This window comes from Kogia breviceps, chromosome 1, assembly GCF_026419965.1.
Source record: "Kogia breviceps isolate mKogBre1 chromosome 1, mKogBre1 haplotype 1, whole genome shotgun sequence".
Classification (NCBI taxonomy): Eukaryota; Metazoa; Chordata; class Mammalia; order Artiodactyla; family Physeteridae; genus Kogia; species Kogia breviceps.
The window spans coordinates 80297095-80320550 of NC_081310.1; the positions used below are offsets into that span (position 1 = coordinate 80297095).

General features: G+C 44.1%; 1 protein-coding gene across 50 annotated transcripts in view; it reads left to right on the forward strand.

Moving 5' to 3' along the window:
- The window catches only part of LOC131761076 (myomegalin), a 223919-nt gene that overhangs the window by 163782 nt on the left and 36681 nt on the right, over positions 1-23456 (forward strand). For 22 of the 50 annotated variants that reach the window (XR_010840732.1, XR_010840750.1, XR_010840755.1 and 19 more), the window contains 11 exons: positions 550-638; positions 5797-6029; positions 8624-9059; positions 11172-11364; positions 12465-12584; positions 13421-13949; positions 15404-15639; positions 16667-16718; positions 17837-18060; positions 18682-18834; positions 20770-20955. Coding sequence is in view for 41 of the 50 variants with exons in the window: in XM_059071456.2 (XP_058927439.2) it covers positions 550-638; positions 5797-6029; positions 8624-9059; positions 11172-11364; positions 12465-12584; positions 13421-13949; positions 15404-15639; positions 16667-16718; positions 17837-18060; positions 18682-18834; positions 20770-20955 (2451 nt within the window). In the remaining 9 variants the exon portion in view is untranslated. The remainder of the gene's footprint in view (positions 1-549; positions 639-5796; positions 6030-8623; positions 9060-11171; positions 11365-12464; positions 12585-13420; positions 13950-15403; positions 15640-16666; positions 16719-17836; positions 18061-18681; positions 18835-20769; positions 20956-23456) is intronic. The other 28 variants (XR_010840757.1, XR_010840748.1, XM_059071546.2 and 25 more) reach the window with 3 other exon arrangements.

A 23456-nucleotide genomic window follows, 5' to 3' on the forward strand; every position in this document is an offset into this window, starting at 1 on the left:
GAGCTTCTGTAGGACACAGGACCCTTAGAGGAGGGTTCCTCAGCGAGATTATCACCCCACTCACGACTGATCCCAGCAATGGAAAAGTGTGAGAGGAGCCGGGCTTCCCTAATCCCAAGGAAAGCAGGGACCCTCTCAGCACTCGATGGTGGGAAAACGTCACATTGGGCCCGTGTCACAATAGGGAAAGTTATTACATAGTCAGTGGCTGGAGGGGAATAATTCTGGCTTTCTGGAAATAAGTGAGGGAGGATAACCCCTCTGTCTAACAGTCTGCTTCTTAGGTACAGGTCTGTGCGGTCAAGCCAGCTTATGTTTTGAGGTTTAAGCTTGAGTGTTAGCAAGAAAGTATCAGTGATATGGTGAAAAAGCTTTTCTATAGAGTTGGTACCTTGGTGCTGCTTTCCTTGTCAGCCCTGCTGGCTAGGGGGCCACCCATGTGGGGAAGGGAAGAAGTCAGAGGCAGATGGCAAAAAGAGTGTAATTTTAGCTGCTGTCTGGAAGGCACGTGTGAAGGGAGTCACCTTTCTCTTCTGGACCTACTTCTAGGTGCAGCTGCAGGGGACGACACAGAGGATGCGAGCACGGAGTTCACTGACAGTATTGAGGAGGAGGCTGCACACAATAGCCACCAGCAAGTAAGTCTAAGTCAGGTCCTGGGGCCCCAGGGTGCAGAGCTCATAGCCCTTTGGGGACTGGTGGTCTCCTGCAGCCCTTGTGGGCCTGGAGTGAGAAGCTATCTTTTTAGATAAACCACTTCCCAGTCTTCTTTCCACCCTCCCAGCCACCTTGCCAACCCCTGTCCTCACTCCATTTCTCTTTCCGATCCACCCTTTTGACTCCTTGTATCTTGTGCTCCTGCTTCTTGCCCCCTCCTACCCTCCTTTGCTCCTATGTACCGTCTATAGCTATAGCTTCAGAAGAATTTTTACTTACGACAAGACCTGAACACTTCCCCTCTTGGGCTTTTGTAACTGAAACACATCACAGAAGACAGGGAGTCATCGAAGGGCTGCTTGGGGAGGTGGCAGGCCTAGGACCTGCTTCAGGAGAGTGTGTTCTGAGGAACTCCAAGAGGATCGGAATGCTTCCGAAGCAGGGATCATTCTCAGTGAAGTCTCACTATATATAAAAGAGAACCTTGTTGAGCAACCTGACAATCTACCCAGGTTGTGACATGTCAATGACCAGCAGATGACACTTCAAGAGCAAAGCCCCTGTCCAACCTCAGAACTTGGTACCCAAGGCCAAAACATTGTTCCCACCAACCATCAGTGAAGGTGTAACCAGCATTTTCTCAAGCTCAAGAGCAGAATGTTCTAGACGTCAGAGATTAAGTCACCAATAGTGATCCCATAGCACCCACTGGAACTCCTATGTGTCTTCACCTTGCCCAGTGACATTTAGCAATCACATGTCTTGGATGGACAAGGCCTGCGACTCTCTGAGTTTTTAAGGGAAAAGTGGATCATTGGTATCTGTCCTTCTGCAGAAGCAGCTGGGCTTTTCCAGAGATAGGCTCCTTGGAGCTATTAGGAAAGCTATAGGGGACATGAGGCTTTCTGGGTCTGCCTCTTCATAGCCTGCATAAGAAAAAAGGAGACGTCTAATAAACCAGCAGAAAGACCCAAGTGAGCAGTCCCCAAATCTCACAGGATTTGGCACAGCCTTTGACTCTTGGGGACACAAGCAGTTGTCTGGAATACCTCACATCCTCAGCACAGTTTCTTTACCTTCTACCAAGATTCCCTTTTTGCTGCTCTAGACACACCTGACCCTAACATCTCCCTTGCGTTCCTGCATGAACTTCACTTCTCTTTTTGCTTGGACAGCTTCTTCTGAGTCCTCCTAACCGGTGCTTGTAACTTTAATTATGTACACCACTGGGCCTCTGGACAGATCCCTTACCTCTCACTTCCTGATTTCACTGAGGATCTTGGGTGAGACAGTGGGATCTGCAGGATGAGAAAATATCCACTCTAACACAGAGCTAGATTGGGATGTCAGCAGGTCACTGATGGTTATTGCTACTCTGGGTCAGGGTTAACTTCAGAATAAGTGAACAGGAGACACAGATATGGAGAGAACCAGATTCCGACTGATGTGGTACAAACTATGCCTGATAGCACGAGTTCTTCACTGTGCTTCTCAGTTATAGGCAAACTGGTTTGTAAAGTCACATCTTCCTCAACCTTCTTTTCTATAGCTGAGCGTGGAGAAAATGATCAGACCACATTTTTGAGGTCAGTCCAAGCCTGGAATAAACCTTTACATTGGGGCATTTGTACTTCCCTTGCAATGTCTTCCCTATCACCTGGCATAGGAGATACTTAATAAGTTAGACAAGTATTTACCTGTTGGATGAAAAATATCTTGGGTAAGCACTGTTTTTCTCTGTATCCCCTTTCCTTGAAAATCAATCTCCAGTTTTGGGGAAGGAGGTGTGTGAAATCATTGTAAACTTACTTCAACTTTTCTGAGGTTTGTTGGTGTGACTCTCCTGCTACCAATTAAATAAAGCTTGTTTTGTCATAACTGTTTTGTGTCCAGATTCTCAAAAATGCGTTTGCTTGTTCCTGGGAACTGGTCCCTTAAGATTGAGCTCTGAGCTTCTCCTAGTTGTGTCCTTAGGAGGTAGACCTTATTCTCAACACCAAGCTCCCTTCCCACCTCAAGCATACACACACTTCCCCTAACAAACACATCCAACTTTGTGTGCCTTTTAAGGCAAGAATCAACTTTTGGCCAAAGCAGATTGCTTCACCTTTATTTTTGGACTCACCCTCCTCAGAAAGGCCTGGCCATGATGGTAATTGTCCTCAGACACCTCTCACACAATTCCATTCCTAATCAAATGTAAGTTCTGTAACAAATACCTAGGAAGTTCCCGTGAAAGAAACTAGAGTAATCAATCATTTCCTTTCTTCATTCGAATTTTTGCAATGGAGAAAAGTTAATCAACAATCAAAACCGCAAAGGAGAGTCAGTGATGAACTTGAAAAAAGATCATTTTTAATACCCTGATGCGGTCTGAGAAATGAATTACACTGTGGGAGGTATGAAGGAATAGGGCTAAAACAAAACCACTCTATTCAAATAAGAGATCAGATCTGCACATTGATCTCCATGGGGCAAATGAAAAACCAGCACACAAAAAAGTTGAATTATACCATGGAAGCAATAGAATAGTTGAATTAGGAAATGTGAAAAACAACAACAGCAACAATTACCTATAAGAGATGTAATCAACAATAGAACTAAAGGATTCATACTACTACCACATACACTGGAAGCCCTGGGGTTTTACTTCAGGGAAAACAATAGAAATACTAGCTTTCCATAGATGTTAAAGAAAAAAAAATAAAAAGGTTAGATACTGAGTCACTTTTCATGCATTTACATTTAAATTTTACAGACAAGGCAGCTAACGTAAACTCCCTTGGACATGGAAATATGAAAAGGCAAATTAGCCTGGGAACAAGAAATCGGACCAGGTGAACCTTAAGGTCCCTTCTGGTATTAACATTTCGTGGGTCTTATTTTTTCTTTTTAAAGAAAGTAGGTATATTTAAATCAATAGAAGATAACATACATCTAGAAGGCACTTTAAAAATAGATGGTATCATTAAAGTTAGACATTTTTAAGCAGAAGGAACCCTTAAGGTTTAGAAAAGAATAAATGTGTCCATATTCAAAGCTGATGACATTGTTTAGTTAGTTGAAAAGAGTTTATTTAGAAAGGTAATGTCACATAATTTAAATGAAGGGTGAGAACATAAACTTTCAAAAGTGGTTTTATCCAGTCCCCCTTCCTTTATTTTGACCCAAGTGCTTCGTGGCACATGCAGGGATGGCCACCAGTCCAACTAAGCCTGGCAGTAGAACCATAGAAACACATTCCCAGGAGCCTCTCAAATCTCAGGCTTACAACCCCAGGTGGGATTGGATGCCTAGGAAATGAGCACCTGTGCGAGGCATCTCTTTCTTCTTTGACGTGGGTGCGTTATCGCGCACATCTCTTTACAACCTCAACTGCTATGCTACTAAATGCTTTTACACATACGTGCCATATGAATCCACCCCACGACATACCTGAAACCTAGATTTTATCACGCTGTTACGAGGTCCAAAGCAACAGTCAATGGCTTTGTGCCAAGCCAAGCAGCTGTTAATCACTGATCCATTTAAGCTCCTCTGAGCCCTGTTCTGTCCAATATATCAATATTTCTGACCTAAATGAAGCAGTAAAGCACATAATTAATTCTACAAATCATCCCTAATCAAGTGGCCGCTACATGATTTATGGAGATGCACATAAATATTTTGACGACTTTGGTGATTTTGAAATGATTCTGTATAGCCGGAATGAATTTGTGACAGGTACAAGTCATTATATTTACAGAGATAAAAGAAAACAATATGACCCAGAAATAGCTGTGGGGAGAGTTGGAAAATTGGGAGGTCAAAATTGACCTGAAGTTAAGTAAAACCCAAAAATGCTGCCACTGAAGGAAAAATAAGCCAATATGACATTGGGATATAAGATTAATATTCGACAGACAGGCAAGAAATTCACATACTAAAATGATTAGTCATACACTAAGTAGATAATCATACTCATGTTTTGGTTTCTACGCTTTTAAAAGCATGGGAAAAGCTGGAGAGGAGCCGAAGACGAACAATAAAAAAGTTTAAAAGTTAAAAAATTAATTTTAAAAAATTATTTATTTATTTTTATTTTCTTTATTTTTGGCTGCATTGGGTCTTCGTTGCTGTGCGCAGGCTTCTCATTATGGTGGCTCCTCTTGTTGCAGAGCGTGGGCTCTAGGTGTGCAGGCTTCAGTAGTTGTGGCATGCAGGCTCGGTAGTTGTGGCACATGGGCTTATTTGCTCCGTGGCAGGTGGGATCTTCCTGGACCAGGGCTTGAACCCGTGTTCCCTGCATTCGCAGGTGGATTCTTTACCGCTGTGCCACCAGGGAGGCCCTAAAATATTATCTGAGGAAAAACTATACAATCTGCTTTAGTTGAAACATTAAGGAGTAACTTCAAGAGTATCCTCAAAAAACAAAGGTGATGGGAAATTGCTTCTGCTTGTTTTCTTCTCACGTGCTTAGATTTGTAGAGAGTTTGGCTGGCAACATCAGCATAGGGTGATAACCAACAAGGGAAATTGGTTGCTAGGCAGGTGGCCTCACTTTAACTTCTCAGCAATTGTAGAGTGTGATTCTCCTGTTGCCAATGAAATTAAGGTTGCTTTGTCTTAACTGTAGCTCCGCCTATACCCTAATTCTCTGACTATGACTCCAGATTCCTGAGTGCCCATATCCTTCCTCGTAATCATCCTTTTTGGAGTCTGCGTTACAGCCTCAGGCTTTGAGCTTTGGTATCTTAGCCATGATCTTTGCAGTCAAGGACTCAAGTGTTGAGCTGATGAAGCTTCCTGACTGTGAGAAGACTTCTGCAGAACTCTGTCCCCTCAGAAAGAGAAGAATCACAGCATCCACACTCTCCAGTCCTGTTTAAATCTCATTTGTTTGCTTTTGTTTTAAATTTATTGTGTGCTTGTGTTTTTTTCCTCACCCACCTCTGCCTGTGGCAACAATTCACCCTGCTTGTGTGGTATGTCCTCTCATCCAAACCAGTCTCCAGGGCCCTTATGGCTGAGGAATCCTAGAGGGGGAGCTCCTTTTAGGTCTGCCTGTTTTGGTCCCCTAGATGGCTGCCTTTGTGCTCTGATGTTCCTCGTAGATCCTCTTCAATGCACTAACTTCTTTAAACCATGATTTTCTTTCAGCTCATCAAGGTAGCTTTGGAGAAAAGCCTGGCAGCTGTGGAGACCCAGAACATATCTCTTGCCCCTCCATCCACGACAGGAGGGGACAGTAACAGGGGTCTTCAGGAGGAAATGCTCCACCTGAGGGCTGAGATTCACCAGCTCTTAGAGGAGAAGAGGAAAGCTGAGGGGGAACTGAAGGAGCTAAAGGCTCAAATCGAGGAAGCAGGATTCTCCTCTGTGGCCCACATCAGGTAGGATGTGCACCAGAGAAGGGGAGCCCGCTGATGGAGAGGCTACCATAGCCAAGGGACTCACCTTGCTGCTGCCAAGGCATTTGTGCTGCCATGGGGCTTCTTGGTCCACATCCCATGCTCCGTGCATTAATTGTTCTACTGATTCTTAGAAAAGTTAATAGTATTGGATAATGGGGATTATCAATTATTACCATTCAAAGTATTCAAATAAATCTGGTCTTAATTCAGTATAATAATGTCCATTATTAGCTATACATATGACTGTCATGAGTGGAAATCTCCTAGTTGTATGACTCGTATTGCTCTTTTGAATTGACTGACATGTCAGGAATCTTCTGCTACCCAAGATGCTTCACTGCTATATGCATGACCCGAATAGTCCATGAGGAGGAGGATTTATACAGAGGCCCTTCCACCTTCACTCAGCTCTCTCTCAGCAGCACAAATCCTTAAATCACAGAATAGCAATTTTAATAATCTCTGCTGTTTTATTTACTTTGCAAAAGTGGTAAGTAGCTTATTCATTGGCTAGATTGACCACTCTGTCTTTAATGGCTTTTTTTTTCAAAAGATGCTTGGGGAACATGCTGATAACATAGGGCTAATCCAGTTATTCATTCATCCCTGAGGGTCATAATCATAATGGCCTGCTGTTTAGAACACAGCTGTGCAGATGTACAACTTCTAATTCATGCCCTGTTGTTTCCCTGCCTATTATGTGCCACTTAAATGTCCCTGAATCATAGAATAATATTAGTACAGAAGAGGACCTTGGCATCCAGCATAGTCGAGGAAACTCTGGCCTAAAAAGTTCTGGTAACTTGCTCAAGGTTGTATAATAGTCCCTGGCTAGACCCCTGGCTCCCAATCATTAAATTATAAACCTTTTCTTCTATACTGTATACTTTGTCAAACAATTTTTGAAATACTCTTGTGATCATCCTTAATGTTGGTTCTTTTACTCTGAATTATCACGATATTTCTTTTCTTAAATTCAACTTAAGTTAAAGCTTAAGTTTGACTTAAACATGGTTATGTGTAAACTTTGTTGTGCTATCATGGGTGAGAACAATACATGTCATTTGATCCTACAGTTGAATATACAATCCAACCAAATGTAGTACCTTCATGAATTATTTTCCTTTTTCCTCAGTTACTAACCTAAAACTGATTGAACTCTTCATCCAACCTGAAGCATCACTGATACTGTAGAAGATAGAATCTATGTAATTTGTAGTCCCTCTTTTGAGATTTTGTTGAACATTGCTGTTGTTAGTTTGTACTGTGAACACAGCAAATATAAAGTTATGACATAATATTAAATATTCTTCTTTATACCACACGTGTGCCCCTTTCTTTCCCTTTTACACATCAGTTTTGGTTAAAATACCTGTCCCACTTTTCTCCATGGAAACTCTCATAGATGATCTCTCTGATTCCTGTGTCCTAAAGCATTTTCATCCTTGATTCATGCTAGACAAGCTCTACTCTATTCCAAAACCTGAGGATCTGAGAAACCCAGTCTAGGGGCATAGCCAACTGCTGGTCCTTCAGGCTATGAATTATTACTTCCTTTGCCTCTTCTGGTCAGCAGTTCTCAATTTAGCATGCTTAAGAATCACCTGTGGAACTTAAGTAGTTTGTAGGCCTTAGCTCTAAAGCTTTTTAAACAAGCACCTCCTAGGATTCTGCTGTTAGTATTCCTCGGGTCTGCAGCTAGTATGAGCAGGATTAAATGACTTCTCTGTTGCAGACACCGAGCCAGCCACACCACTTATGTAATTTCATGCAAGCATCCAATAACTCCACTAGGTCAGTGTTAGAGGTTAAGTGAACTGCCTTTTTAAGTAAATTGCCTTTTTAAAGCCATATTTTTTATTGCTTCCACCCAATCCTAGTGAAATATTTGGTGGGAGGAAAGGCTGCGTCTAGAATGTCTTGGTGAAAATTAGTTATTTAGTCCATTTTATTTCCTCAACAAATATGAATATTTTATGCACAGCTGGCACTGTGGAGGTTCTGGAGATACAGGGTGAACAGGACACGCAGAATCTCTGTTCTTATGGAGATGATCTCCTATCACAGGAGCCAGACGTAAAGCAAATAATTAACATAAGTACATTTGATTATAGTTGTGATTAGTGTTATTTATTTCTTCTGTGTTCCTAGGTCCAAATTTCTCATCCAGTAGTTGAAAAGTGACTGATGATAATTAATAGAACTGTAGAATCCATAATAATATTATTTTTTTTCTTAACAGTGTAGTTACCCTTGTTTATTCTGGAGGCCACTGAAAATTAGAACATGAGGCTGCAAGCATGAGTAAAGACAACTAGACTGGGTGTCTTGAGTCCTAGATTTTTAGTGATGATGCTGCCACCAAGTAGCTATGGGAGTGCGGGTAATCTCTTGCTCTTTCTGAGCCTTGGTTTCCTCGTGTATAAAACAAGGGAGTTGTTGTAGGTCTCTGAGGTCACTTCATGCTCTGGGGTGTCTCTGAGTCTCTGATGGCCTGAGGTGTGGGTAAATGGGGCTTTTAGGAACTGAGGCCAAGACCATACCTGGCCCCTGATTATGTATGTTTCCTGTAGGAACACCATGCTGAGCCTTTGCCTTGAGAATGCAGAGCTGAAAGAGCAGATGGGAGAAGCAATGTCTGATGGATGGGAGATTGAGGAAGACAAGGAGAAGGGCGAGGTGATGGTGGAGACTGTGGTTGCCAAAGGGGGTCTGAATGAGAATAGCCTTCAGGCTGAATTCAGAAAGCTCCAGGGAAAACTGAAGAATGCCCACAATATCATCAACCTCCTCAAAGAACAGCTGGTGCTGAGCACCAGGGAAGGGAATAGTAAACTTAATCCTGAGTTCCTTGGGCACCTGGCCAGGGAGATCGACAGAATGAACACAGAGCTGGTTTGCTCTTCTGGAAAGCACCAATGCCAAGAAGAGGAGGGTGTGACCATGAGGCCTTGCCCCAGACCCCAGAGCCTTGACCTTGGGACTGCCTTCACAGTGGATACCCACCAAGTAAGTGTGGGATTAGATGGAATGAAAGACCCTTGGAGAAGGGTGGGAAATGTCAGTTTCTACCTTAAACAGTTCTGCCCTGTGGGTCAGGAGGTACCAAGGGAAGGGCACGTTTGCACCACAAGTAGTGGTGATAATATTCCTCACACATCAACCTTTAGAAAGGTTTTTTATAACATTATCTTATAAATATTACATGAATAATTAATTTTCCATAAATATATGAGTGCCTAATCTTCCAGATAAGAGACTAGACATTGGAAGCAGGCAATAAGACTTTGTCTCTGTCCTTCAGGTATTCAATATGGTGGGAAAAGATGGCACAAAACCAGATCATTTCAATAGGATACAATATAGGGATACATGGGGTTTTAAGGCAGCCAGACAAGTGGTGTGTAATGACATCTCTTCCTTCTCACTGCCATTTTCGTCACAGCTCATCACAGGTGTCTGTCCCTGAGCCTCAGAAGGAGTTTTCAGGATCCTCTAAGGGGAGGCAGCTGAGCTGAGGATTAAGTAAAATGGAGACTACAGAGGATTCTTTTTTTCTTTAACTGGGGTATAGTTGTTTTACAATGTTGTGTTAGTTTCTACTGTACAGCAAAATGAAGTAGAGTTCCCTGTGCTATATAGCAGGTTCTCATTAGCTACCTATTTTATACATATTAGTGTATATATGTCAATCCCAGTCTCCCAGTTCATCACACCACCCTCCCCCTTTCTCCCATTGGTGTCCATACGTTTGTTCCCTACATCTATGTCTCTATTTCTGCCTTGCAGACCAGTTCATCTGTACCTTTTTTCTAGATTCCACATATATGCATTAATATATGATATTTATTTTTCTGACTTACTTCATTCTGTATGACAGTCTCTAGGTCCATCCATGTCTCTACAAATGAGCCAATTTCATTCCTTTTTATGGCTGAGTAATATTCCATTGTATATATTTACCACATCTTCTTTATCCATTCATCTGTCGATGGACACTTAGGCTGCTTCCATGTCCCGGCTATTGTAAATAGAGCTGCAATGAACATTGTGGTACATGACTCTTTGAATTATGGTTTTCTCTGGGTATATGCCCAGTAATGGGATTGCTGGGTCATATGGTAGTTCTATTTTTAGTTTTTTAAGGAACCTCCATACTGTTCTCCATAGTGGCTGTATCAATTTACATTCCCACCAGCAGTGCAAGAGGGTTCCCTTTTCTCCACACCTTCTCCAGCATTTATTGTTTGTAGATTTTCTGATGATGCCCATTCTAACGGGTATGAGGTGATACCTCATTGTACTTTTGATTTGCATTTCTCTAATAATTAGTGATGTTGAGCATCTTTTCATGGGCCTCTTGGCCATCTGTATGTCTTCTTTGAAGAAATGTCTGTTTAGGTCTTCTGCCCATTTTTGGATTGGGTTGTTAGTTTTTTGATATTGAGCTGCATGAGCTGTGTATATATTTGGAGATTAATCCTTTGTCCACTGATTTGTTTGCAAATATTTTCTCTCATTCTGAGGGTTGTCTTTTCATCTTGTTTATGGTTTCCTTTGCTGTGCAAAAGCTTTTAGGTTTCATTAAGTCCCATTTGTTTATTTTTTAAAAATTTCCATTACTCTAGGAGGTGGGTCAAAAAAGATATTGCTGTGATGTATGTCAAAGAGTGTTCTTCCTATGTTTTCCTCTAAGAGTTTCACAGTGTCTGGCCTTACATTTAGGTCTTTAATCCATTCTGATTTTATTTTTGTGTATGATGTTTGGGAGTGTTCTACTTTCTGCAGAGGATTCTGAGAGGACAACTGGGCAGGAATGCAGGGAGGGATGAGTGGAGGTTTCCACCCCTTCTCTCTTCAATCATTGAACAAACATTTACTGAGAGCTCCTTCTCGTAGATTCAATTGATATCATGCTATGTGTTGTAGATACAGAGATGAATAAAACATTACCCCAGCACTCCAGGAGCTCATTTCAGAAAGCAAGTAACTGCCAAATTGGATGATGAGTGCTGTGACAGACACATGAATAAAGTCCACAAGGTTTGCAAGGGGAAGCAACCATCACTGCCTGGGGGATGAGCTCAGGCTGCCCTGACCCTGTGCTGGCTCTTTTCACAGCTGGTCAACCTTCCCCAGTCCCGTAACTCTGGACCTCAGTCAGAATTTAGCCTCCCAGGATCCACCAAGCACCTGCGCTCCCAGTTGGCACAGTGCAGACAACGCTTTCAAGATCTCCAAGAGAAGCTGCTGATATCAGAAGCCACTGTCTTTGCCCAGGCCAACCAGCTGGAGAAATACAGAGTCATGTTTAGTAAGTCTTAAGTTCACGTCACCAAAATGCCTGTCTTCTCCCTGAGAAGCTACATGCTTTGCAGACTTCACTTTTCTTCCCCAACCTCATAACAAGTTTAATCCTGACCATGACCCTAGGATTGTGGAAGTGGATACTTAATTTCAATTTGCAGATGGCAGAGAAGAGTAAATGAATAAATCAAGTTTGCAGTGACAGTATAGGGAGGAAATGGACTAACACCTAGATTTGCTGATTTCTGGTACAGTCAACAAACTGCCTTACCTCTCTCAACGTATGCTAATTGCTTCTCTTCTGCTCCTCTTTGCACCACATCAGATTCTTAAAAAGTATACCAGCTTCCCTGGTGGCGCAGTGGTTGAGGGTCCACCTGCTGATGCAGGGGACGCGGGTTCGTGCCCCGGTCCGGGAGGATCCCACATGCCGCGGAGCGGCTGGGCCCGTGAGCCATGGCGGCTGAGCCTGCGCGTCCGGAGCCTGTGCTCCATGACGGGAGAAGCCACAACAGTGAGAGGCCCGCGTACCGCAAAAAAAAAAAAGTATACCATCATTGTTGGTCTAGAATCAACGATTTCTAATAGAACTTCCGCGGTGACAGAAATGGTCTATACCTACGTCATATGTGGTTATGGAGAACATGAAATGTAGCTAATTCAACTTGGAAATTTTAAGCTTAATTTTAACCAGTTTAACATAAAATAGTCACATGTGGTTAGTAGCTACCTTACGGAACAGTACAGATCTAGATGTCTTTGAAACTCTGAATTAGTTCAGCTCCATTCAAACATTTACTGAGCCCCTGTGAACAAAGCATTTACTAGTTTCCCTGGGGCTTCTAGAGATGACTTAAAGATGTCTGGTCCCAGCGAAGCCCCATTATCTGTAGATGGGATCATCAATGGCAAACAGGCTCATCCTGGTGGAGGGAAGTTCTGCTGCCTGGAGCAGGCGGTCTCTTCTCCCATCTAAGTCCAAAGAAGCATCTGTCCCACTCTGGATCTAACCTCCCTGCACCCTAAGGGCCAGGGTATGTGCCACTGAGGATGAGGGTGTATGTGGGAAATTCAGAGACTCAGTAACACCCCCTGTCTCTTCCTAAGCAGGTGAATCCTTGGTGAAGCAGGACAGCAAGCAGGTGCAGGTGGACCTCCAGGACCTGGGCTATGAGACTTGTGGCCGAAGCGAGAATGAGGCTGAGCGGGAGGAGAGCACCAGTCCCGGTAAGAGCACAAGTATGGGGTTCACCTTCCCTCCCTAGAGGCAGCCTTCACATTTGGGTGCTGTTGGCCAGTCCCACATGCAACGAGGAGTAGGGATGAGGGGGTATGGTAGACTGAAGAGGACACAAGGCCAGAGAGGGACAGGGAGTTTGGAGGAGAACTCTTGCCCAGAATGAGGCTGAGTGTGAGTTTGAATTTCTACAATTAGTTTTCAGCATACTGCTGTTAATTAAAAAAATGTTCTATCCAACTGTTTATTATAGAAAAAAATACTAAGGTCTATTTATTAATGAGAAGACCAGATGAGCTTTGGGGGAATAGGCAAACCATAAGTTTTAAAAAAATATTCTTCTGGGCTTCCCTGGTGGCGCAGTGCTTGAGAATCCGCCTGCTGATGCAGGGGGCATGGGTTCATGCCCCGGTCCAGGAAGATCCCACATGCCGCGGAGCGGCTGGGCCCGTGAGCCATGGCCGCTGAGCCTGTGCGTCCGGAGCCTGTGCTTCGCAACGGGAGAGGCCACAACAGTGAGAGGCCCGTGTACGTCAAAAAAAAAAAAAAAAATCTTCTATTATAAAAGTACTGTGACTATAGGGACATCCACCAAATTGAAATCAAGGAGAAAAACACTTGAGTAAAATAGAAGGTGACCACACCTGACTTGCAGGGCTCTTGGGAGGGTAGGAAATACTGCATTTGAATGTTAGTACAGTGCCAGCACTGAATGAAGTACTGCTTCAACTTTTGCTCTAGTAATTATTGTCCTCAAGACCTTGAAGGGAGTGGCCTCAGCAGCACGCCCAGCTTTACTCAGGAAGATGTCTTTGTCTTTTCTCAGAGTGTGAGGAGCATGACAGCCTCAGGGAAACTGTCCTAATGGAGGGGCTGTGCTCTGAGCAAGGACACCTGGGCTCCACACTGGCCAGCCCCTCTGGAAAGAAGTCCTTGGAGAGCCAGCTAGGGAAGCAGGAGGAGTTCCAGGCATATGGAAAGTCAGAAGACATCTCTGTCCTATGTAAGGACATCAAAGATCTGAAGGCCCAGCTGCAGAACGCCAACAAGGTCATTCAAAACCTCAAGAGTCGGGTCCGGTCCCTCTCAGTTACAAGCGATTATTCATCTAGTCTGGAGAGACCCCAAAAGCTGAAGGCTGTTGGTACCCTCGAGGGATCTTCACCTCATAGTGTCACTGATGAGGATGAGGGGTGGCTGTCTGATGGCACTGGGGCTTTCTACCCCCCAGGGCTTCAGGCTAAAAAGGATCTGGAGAGTCTGATCCAGAGGGTGTCCCAGCTGGAAGCCCAGCTCCCGAAAACTGGAACAGAAGGGAAGCTGGCCGAGGAGCTGAGATCAGCCTCGTGGCCTGGGTAAGGAGGGTACTCTTTGGACCATTACTTGATTGATGATGTCTAAGTTTATGTTTGAAGGAGGGTAGCCCGGGCAGGTAGAAGAGAGAACCCATCAGGGCAATCAGAGGAGCACCTATTTAAATGGTAGCCCTAGGTCTGCTGGGAGATACCAGGTCCTTGGGATTTCCTCTTAGGAATGTATTCTTAAAGTGACAGGATATATGATATAAGTAGTAAGACTGGAGTCAGACTTCCTAGGTTCAAATCCTAGCTCTGGGATTTACAGGCTATGCCACCTACTCAGTCTTTCTGAGCCTATTTCTTTACCTATTAAATGAGGATAATAAGAAAACCTATCTCAAAGGGTGGTTATTAGGTTTAAATTAATTAATACAAGTGCTTATAATAATGCCTATCATATATTAAAGCTCTCAACACTATTTGCCATAATTATTATTGTTATTGATACTTTGTGGTTGAAAAACATCAGGATAGATATCCCTCTCAGTATCTGGGTTATCTATGCTGAATAACAAACCACCCCAAAGCTTAGGGGATTGAAACAATTTATGTGGATTGGCTGGGCTTAGTGTAGCTCTCACTTCGGGTCTCTCATGTGGCTGCCATCAGATGGAGGTTGGGGCTGGAATCACTGAAGTCTGCCTGGACACAGCTTCTTCATTCATGTGTCTGGTGACGTGATGCTCCTTAGCTTCTCTCTTTCTCCATGTGGCTCCTTGTCTTCCGGGGCCTCTCCACCTGGCCTGGGCCTCTCATAGTACGGTGGTCTCAGGGTAGTTTCACATCAGCATGGCAGCTGGCTTCCAAATGGAAGTTGCCAGGCCAGTTAAGAGCGACTCCTGGACTTGGTGCAGTGTTACCTCCACTATGTTACCTTGGTCATGGTGGTCACAGAACCCACCCAGATTTAAGGAGGTGGAGAATAACTTCTGCCCAATGATGAAAGAGGGGCACAGCCACATTATAGAGGAGCACATGGAATGGGAGCTTGAGTAATGGCCATCTTTGCAAAATACAGTCTGCCATAATATAGATGGTCTTTGAAGTAGAAGACATGAAAGGACCTATTTGGATTTTTAGTATTTATTGAGTGTCTACCCAATAACTATATTTAGTATTTATTGAGTATCAACTGTGAGTCTACACTATATTGGTGCTGTAAGGGATGTAAAATATGGCACTGTATTTACCCCCACAGAACTTATTTTTCATTTTTGGACACATGACTAGCACATATAAAACAGTGGAAGAATGGTGGCATACCATGTTGTTTGATGCAAGTTTGTCAGAACAGAATTTACTCTTAAATACATCCTTTGGTTTTTGTGCCAGAATTCAGCTTAAACTGAGGAACTCTTAGAGATGTTCTCACAGAAATGACTACAGAAGCCCCCATAACTTAATTTTCACTCTTTTCCATTCTTACCCTTTCCTCTTCATTCCTACATTAGGAAATATGATTCCCTGATTCAGGACCAGGCCCGAGAACTTTCCTACCTACGCCAGAAAATACGAGAAGGGAGGGGTATCTGTTATCTTCTCACCCAGCATGCGAAAGATACAGTAAAGTCTTTCGAGGACCTCCTAAGGAGCAATGACATTGACTACTACTTGGGGCAGAGCTTCCGGGAGCAACTCGCTCAGGGAAGCCAGCTGACAGAGAGGCTCACCAGCAAACTCAGCACCAGTAAGTTGGCCACAGGGCTTTTGGACACTCTCAGTCCCTCCCAGAGCCCAGCCCCAGGTGACCGCCACACCTCCACCACAGCCTTTTAACCCAGGTCCTGCTTCCACTTCATTTCCCAGGGGTCATTACAGAATCAGGACTGGCCAGTGGGAAGCACTGAGGAGGAACCACAGGGTCAGAGAGGCCATGGCTACAGCATCATTTATGGAATGTGACCTCTAGGGAAGGAGGTTGAGTCCATCTAGTGCTAAGGGGGAGAAAGGGAGAAGAGATCAGAGGACTTCACTGTAGTTAAAGGAGCCCTGAACCGAGACTTGAAATACACAAGCTCTAGCCTGGATGCTGCCATTAAGTTTCTTTGGGCAAATGACTTAACCTTTTGGTATCTCTGTTTCTTCATCTATTGCCTGGTATCCCACATGAATGTAATTCAAATACAGATGAAGCACTATGCCCTTTTGAACATGGTTTGGGCACTGAATGTCATAGTACCAGGGCTAGGAATATTGGTAATTATTGAAGCCCTTGACTTAGAATTTCCTGAGAGACCGAGGGACAACAGCAGGATCAGTCTTGAGGGCCAACCATCCCACATCCTAGTGGCAGGTGCAGAGGTGGGATGGGCTGTTTGTCATCTCCTCAAAGCAAGAGTAGGTTCTACATGAAAGCTGTGATGGGTCACAGAGCTGGTCCATCTGGGAGTCAGTCTGTGGCAGACTTGGAGGCTGAAATGTTCCAGAGGGAAGCTAGCCAAGTGCCTTTTAAACTATTTTTGTGTTGATTTCGGGCAGAGGAAGTCATGATGGTGATTACCAGGTCAGGGAAGGTCTGCCTGGTGAGCTCAGGAGAACCTGCAGGTCTGCTCTCTAAAGATACAGTCTGAGGTTCTCCCAGAGCAATTCTCCCACATATCCTGGACACACATAGAGTAGTCACTATTTTGCACCCAAATCGGCTCCTGCATTTATAATGTATGAAGCGAGACCTGTTTAATTTCTTACCGTTTCTTTCTGAATTTGGTTTGCAGAGGATCATAAAAGTGAGAAAGATCAAGCTGGACTTGAGCCGCTGGCCCTGAGGTAATTAAAATAGGATCTGGTAAAGGAATCAGGAACAAGGCCTAAGGGGTCAAGGGTGGCTGCAGTTTCACAAATCAGGGGGGAAAAAAGGAAAATGCTGATTGTAATGAATTCATTTATTCATGGAACACATTACTGTTCTTTTTAGCCTTACTCTCTTTTGATATAGTTCTATTGATTTCTGTTTGTATATTTATTCAAATTAGTAACCTAGATTTATTATTATATTATTAGCTTAGTAACCTAGAGTCAGTTTGACTTAAAAGTAAACTAACCAGGTTTTAAGGGTCCTTGGCACCATTAAAGGATCTCCTCTGCTTCCCCACTGTGTGTTTAAAGACCAAGGTATACTTTTTGCCAAGTTGGCTTACCCCAAGTTGAGTTGGCAGCTAGTTTAATGGCCACACAATTTCCTTGGGAAAAAAAGAATTGTGTTACAGTTCCTAATTTTAAAAAAAGTGCTTGACGTTGCAGATCCCGGGAGGCTACAGCGTCTTAGGAACCAGTTTTCATTGACACTGAATATTATCTCATCATGTGCAATAAAATACAGGCTCAGAGTCCTTTGTAGTCACTAGTTCACACCCCTTTGTGTCGTGAGTGTGCTTTAGACCACTCAGTGCTTCTCAAAATATCTGCAGTGAAGGACAAAGTATTTTTGTTTGTTTGTTTTCATTTCGAATCCATCACAGACACACACATTTTCTGTATCTCAGTCAACCAGATGATTCTACTTATACTCCTAGACGTTGTGGGCATGCCACACTGCTATGTTGCTCAAGGCTTACCTTGCATTTCTGTACTTATTGGAGACTGGGAACCAACGGTTCTCGGACTCCAGCTGTACTGGGGACCGTACTTTAAGCAGCAGTGCCTTGAAGTGCTAGCTGAGCCTCTGCTAGTGCTCAGTGTACTGTGTGACCGGTGCACTGGGCAGCTCTTGCTCTCCTTCCCTTTGCACCTCACCTACTTTCCACTCCTAATCAGAGATGGGTAATTTCGTTTACCCTTTGCAGGAATGGTCCCCTTGACTTATGTGGCTTTTCCCATGTGCCCTAGTCAGGACTAGCTAGTCCAGTGACTTTGGGTTCAGCTGTTGTCCTCCTTCACCCCACTAGGCTCAGCAGGGAGCTGCATGAGAAGGAGAAAGTGATTGAAGTCCTGCAGGCCACGTTGGACGCGCGGTCCCTAACGCCCTCCAGCAGCCGTGCCTTGTCTGACTCCCACCGGTCTCCCAGCAGCTCTTCCTTCTCGTCTGATGAGCCGGAAGCCTGCTCTGACATGGACATAGCCAGCGAGTACACACACTACGAAGAGAAGAAAGCTTCACCTTGTCACTCAGGTAGCCTCCACTTTCTGAGTGGAACCACCTTTCTCTAGGCTGAGAGGAGAACTCCACATCCAGGCCTTATAGATGCACCTTGGTGTGTATCAGGCCGAACCGTGCGAAGCACAGGCCCCAGTGGGTCAGGATCTTTGCTTTGCTCCTGACTCTACAAGTTACCCCTGTCGCTGGGTCTCCACCAGTACATGGATACTGCTGTTGGACAAGGCTAGTGACAGTGAGGAGAGTGAGATCACGGAGACTTCTCTTCCCCACTCTGCCTCATGAGCATACAATCTGTCTGACTGACCTCCTTTTTTAAGATGGGATATCTTATCCCTCCAGCTAGCTGCAGTTCCTGAACCCCTGAGTTTCTGTGGGTGTCTACAGATGCTGCTGGACTTGCCTGGTATTTTTGGAGGCGCCATTTCCATGATTTCAGGCTCTGAGCCCCACTGTCACCTCTAAGGTGGCTTTCCTCACGGAGGAGGCTATCTGCCAGTAAAGAATGAACACCGCTCCCAGTGCTTGTGCTTGATGCTCTCCCTGAAAATGAGGCTCTGCCCTGATTAAATGTAAGGCCAGATGCCAGTTCTTTGTAGAACATCAAACATGTTCTTTCATTCGTGGGTTTTGTAGATTCCATCTGTCATTCGAGTCATTCTGCTGTACTGTCTTCTAAACCATCATCAACCAGTGCATCTCAGGGGGTTAAGGCCGAACCCAGCAGCAACCCCATCAGCTTGCCAGCTCCCCAGAATCCCCACAAGGAGGCCAGCCAGGCCCATCCAGGTATGCAACAGCCAATGGGGCAGGGTCTTCATCTCCTCTTCCTCAGCTGCCTGTTTGACTTTTCTTCAGGGACAAGAAAAGCAACATTAGGAGCTTATATATCAATACATTAAATCCTAGACAAAATCAAGAGACCATCCAAATTAGCTAATAGTGTCTGACTACGCTTTGTTTAAAATATTTTAGAAAAGTAAATAATCCACAATAGACTTTGATCTACATATCAATTTTGACCAATAGTTGGCTAATCATTCTAAAAGAAGCATCTTCATTTCTTTCTCTCATTTCACCCTGGGAATCAAAGAGGCAACATGTTTCTCCTAGGATCACTGTAGCCAAAGAACAAAGGGAAATTTACATCTGCTGCTCCCTTATATGTGTTCCCCATTTTATCTGCAGAGGAGCCTCTACAGTAAGTAGGGCTGCTTACTTCATAGCTAAGGATGCTTCAGTATCCTTAGACAAGATTCTGTTCATATTACATTATCATTCATGGGTTTATGAATGGGTTGGTAGTCCTTGATGTGTATATGGTGCGTATCTTGGACCAATAGTTGTACATTTCATTTACCTGCCTCAGCTTAGTTACCAGGGGGTGCATTGTTCAATCACAGCTGCACACCAGCAATGGCAGAGAAAGGGCAAACCTTGTTCTCACCTCCTACCACCCAACAAGATGGGCTGGCTGGCTGCTTTCAGTGTGGTTGTGGTGAGGTCAGACTCGTGTAGAGGCGCCCCCAGAAGAACAGCACTTTCATTCTGCCGCCCTTGTCTCTCTTGAGGACAAGTCAACCAAAATCTTAAGAAAAAGAATGTGTTCAACTCTTTCTGAGCCTGGGCTCAAAGTTTCTGGGCCAGAGTGGGTAGCAGCTAAACCAGGAAATCATGGGGAAAAGCTATTCACCTAGTACTGTAGACATCTGTGTAAATGTTTTGGGATCAAAAAGAGCAGAAGGTCAGGGGTTTTAACATCAGAATGCCTCCCTGAAGGAGGCCTGGTCTGTGTCACTTGGTAATTCAGGGGTCTTTGCTGTACTGCTCTGATACTATGTCAGTATCTTGGGGTAAGGGATGTTTTTCAGAATGTGATCATTGTCTTTCACGTGAGACATTCTCCACAGGTCTCTCTTGGTTTCTTCTCCCTCTGTGGGCTACCTGCCCTATAACTTTTTAGGAAGAGGAGACAGATTCAAACATCAGAACTTCCCAGGGTTCCTAAAGACCTGTCTATAGATGGACTGCCTAATGATCACCTGTGAAGAATTTTTTAGAAACAAATTTCTAAGCCCTACTGCCAGAGTTTATGATTCAGTAAATTGCATTAAGGATGAAAGGATCCATGTATTTTAAGAATTTTTCTTAAATTATTTGAATGTCCAGAAAGATTTGCAAGCCATTGTGTCTAAGTCAGTATGCCAAGGCTTTTATTTTTTCCTTTGGTGAATGAACACATTGATTTGGGATTCTGAAGTTTGTTTCCATCAGTGTTGAATTACATGCATTAGTCATGCAAATTTCCCCACTATCCTAGTCTACTTCTGCCCTCCTCAGGATGAGTCCTGTTGCTTTCAGAAGAGGAGTTCTAGGTGTAGGGAGAGTCTTGTCACAAGGGCCAGGACTAGCACATGCTGGTAGCAGCACTGCAGGGGCTCTTGAGAGCATCAAGGCACAGCCATCCTCACCTATCCGTGTCCAGATGGCTAGGATGGGGCTTTCATGGCTGCCTGGGTTATGGTAATGCCACCTTGCCTTTTGTAGCCAATTGTTTTCAAGATGAGCATAGAATGTGTATGCAGGATAGACATGAATGATAGACACTGCCCAAGGAGATGTTTGTTCAGGGAATAGTTTCACCTTCTCAATCTTTCACCCATTCTTTTCTCTGACTTTCTCTCTAATGGTTTATCTCCTTTCTCCCTAACTTTCTGTTTCTAGGCCTTCATTTTCAATCCATACCCACGCTGGTTAGCCTTCCCCAGGCACCACTGCCCTCAGCTCCACCCAGCTTCCTGCCTTTCAGCTCTGCTGGCCCTCCGCTCCTTGGCTGCTGTGAGACACCCATGGTCTCCTTGGCTGAGGCTCAGCAGGAGCTGCAGATGCTGCAGAAGCAGTTGGGAGAAAGTGAGCACTTCCTGCTGCATTTGTGTTCTTGCGAATGATGGACCCACACTGTGTTTCTCTGCATGGCTTTGGCTGGATGGCAGAGTTTTAGAAAATAACATAGGGGTACACGTTATCGGTGGACGATTGAGGGAGGGCTGTGCTTGCTGTTTTGGGAACTATATTTACTGTTATCTTTCTCATATGTGTGTCTCATCAGTTAACAGGTATATACATTCATCAGACCCTAGACCTGGTGCTTTCCCATTGCTGACAGTGTCGGGTACCTTCCACCAGGTGTGTTGAAGCCCTGACACATTGTCAACATATTCACTGGCAGGACATGGGAGAGAGGTTTTTTTGCCCGCTGACGCAGGATGAAGTGGCCAGAAAAAGATGGCCACATTCAATGGGACCATTTCCATGGCAATTATATCCTCCTCTGTGAAATGTTTTTAGTCAAGTTCAAATTCTGACATCATCAGGTTCAGGGCTAAAAGGATGGTGGAGGAACGATTAAGAAGGGGTGCCAAACCTCTCTTCCCCTTACACGAGGTTAATTTCTGTTTCTGCACAGGTGGCACGAGGACAGCTAGAACCAGAGCACAGGCTGTGATGTCTGATTGTGAATTCTGTCAACTCCCAGATATAATTGATGTTATGTAGTCACAAAATTCATAGAATATGTAGTCATCTTTTAGGGAAAGTTTTGATGTAAATATGGGCTGGATGCCACATCATAAAACATTTTGTTGTATTTTAAGCTATAAGCTATCACTTATCACTTATAGCTTAAAATAAGAAAAGAACCTCACGTGATGAATTTGCTCTCTAGTAGTGCTTAAAAAAACTAGAAAGCAATTTGAAATTACCTTAAAACCACACTCTGTGCCTGTGAAGAAGAGCTTGGATGAGGCAGAAATTGATGGTAGGGTCACTGTACAAAGGGTGTCCAACGACCTAAGACCACAGCTAGGAATCTGCATATGTGAAGCCCCAAAGGTCATTCGGATTGGCTTATTTATCAGCTCTGAAAATGGATACACTGTCTACTCTAACATCAGTTTGATTTCCAGAACCAGCTAGACTGGGTCTATTTTTAGAAGAGTTTGTACATCTTCCTTTTTCTGCAGGAAGTGAAGTCTAGGAGGCTACCTTCTGCTTATCGGCATTACACAGGTACAGCAGCCTAGGCTTACCTACCAACGTGAACCCTGTTCCCTGCCAGAGCAGTAACTAAAACTCAGGGAAGTGAGGTTACTTGTTCGAGATCACTAGTAACTGGGAGAAATGGGCTTGAATTCAGATCCTCTGCTTCCAGTTCCATACTTCCATTATACCTTCTCTATCTACAGTGGTTTTGTTACAATCCTGCTCAGAGCACAGAGCTGAGCTCGGCTGAACAACCCTGGAGGCCCCTTGCAACAATCTTTTCTCTCTTTAGAGATGAGAGGAAGGTGCTGTTCTCTCTGATCTAGAACTTGCTACTATAGCACACCTGGAAGCAACAACTGATGGATAACAAATGTGTTCCATGCCAAAAGGCAAGACTGTTCTCTAGATTACCTTTCTTTTCCTTGCCACCTTTTCCTTGATCTTTCCACACTGTCAATTTGTCTTTGCCCAAAGGGAAAGATGGAGGAAGGAGAGCACTGTGCATGAAAGGGTCTGTGATGTGGGTTGAAATGGAGTCATATCCAGTCTGTGCCATTGGCCAGAGTTTGGGTGGTCCCAGCCTTGGTGAGGAAAGCTGTAGCCCTTTCTTTTGCCTTGTCAAGCACAGTCCTCACCGGCGCTCCCCCTTTGCTTTGAAACAAGCTTCCAAGTGGACAGTGGTGCATGGCGGCTTCTCAGGCCACTGTGGGGCTAAAATTTCCTTGTGCAAGAGTCTGCCTGGTGTCTTTGCATGGTTTAGGGCATGTGCTCTGTATCGTGTGGCTGGGAAGACTGGAACATGAGAATACTGATCACTGTTACTGATAGACTTGGCACCTCCTATGACCTTGCTGAGATAGTAAGCTGACTGTCGACAATCACTGATTTCCCCCTCTGCCTGTGTGAGGTTGGGGTTGAAGGAGGTGTGAGAGAGGCAGGAAGTCACATTCTTTAAAATACTGACTATAGTTTAGATGCTAACGTGTTTCCTCTCCCTCTTTAACTTCCTGTGATCCTAATGAATATACAGTATTTTGCAAACTGGGGAAGGGGAAACCCATGACAATACTTCTCAAACTTACCTGCCTACTAGAATCAGCTGCGATGATTTTAAAACATCCAGTGCCCAAGCTGCACTGCATACCAATTAAGGTAAAATCTCTGGGGGTCCAGGCACCAGTACATGTTTTTACATTGTCTCAGATTATTCCAGTATGTGGCCAAATTTGAGAAACAGTTATAAATGAGGATCAAAATTGGCAACCGCCAATTACATTAATCCCTCAAAGGGGGTTGGCCTGGTTGGAAAGAACGATGACCTTACTCCTAACTCCTATTTCTTAGGTGGAGCTACCTGTTTACTCTGT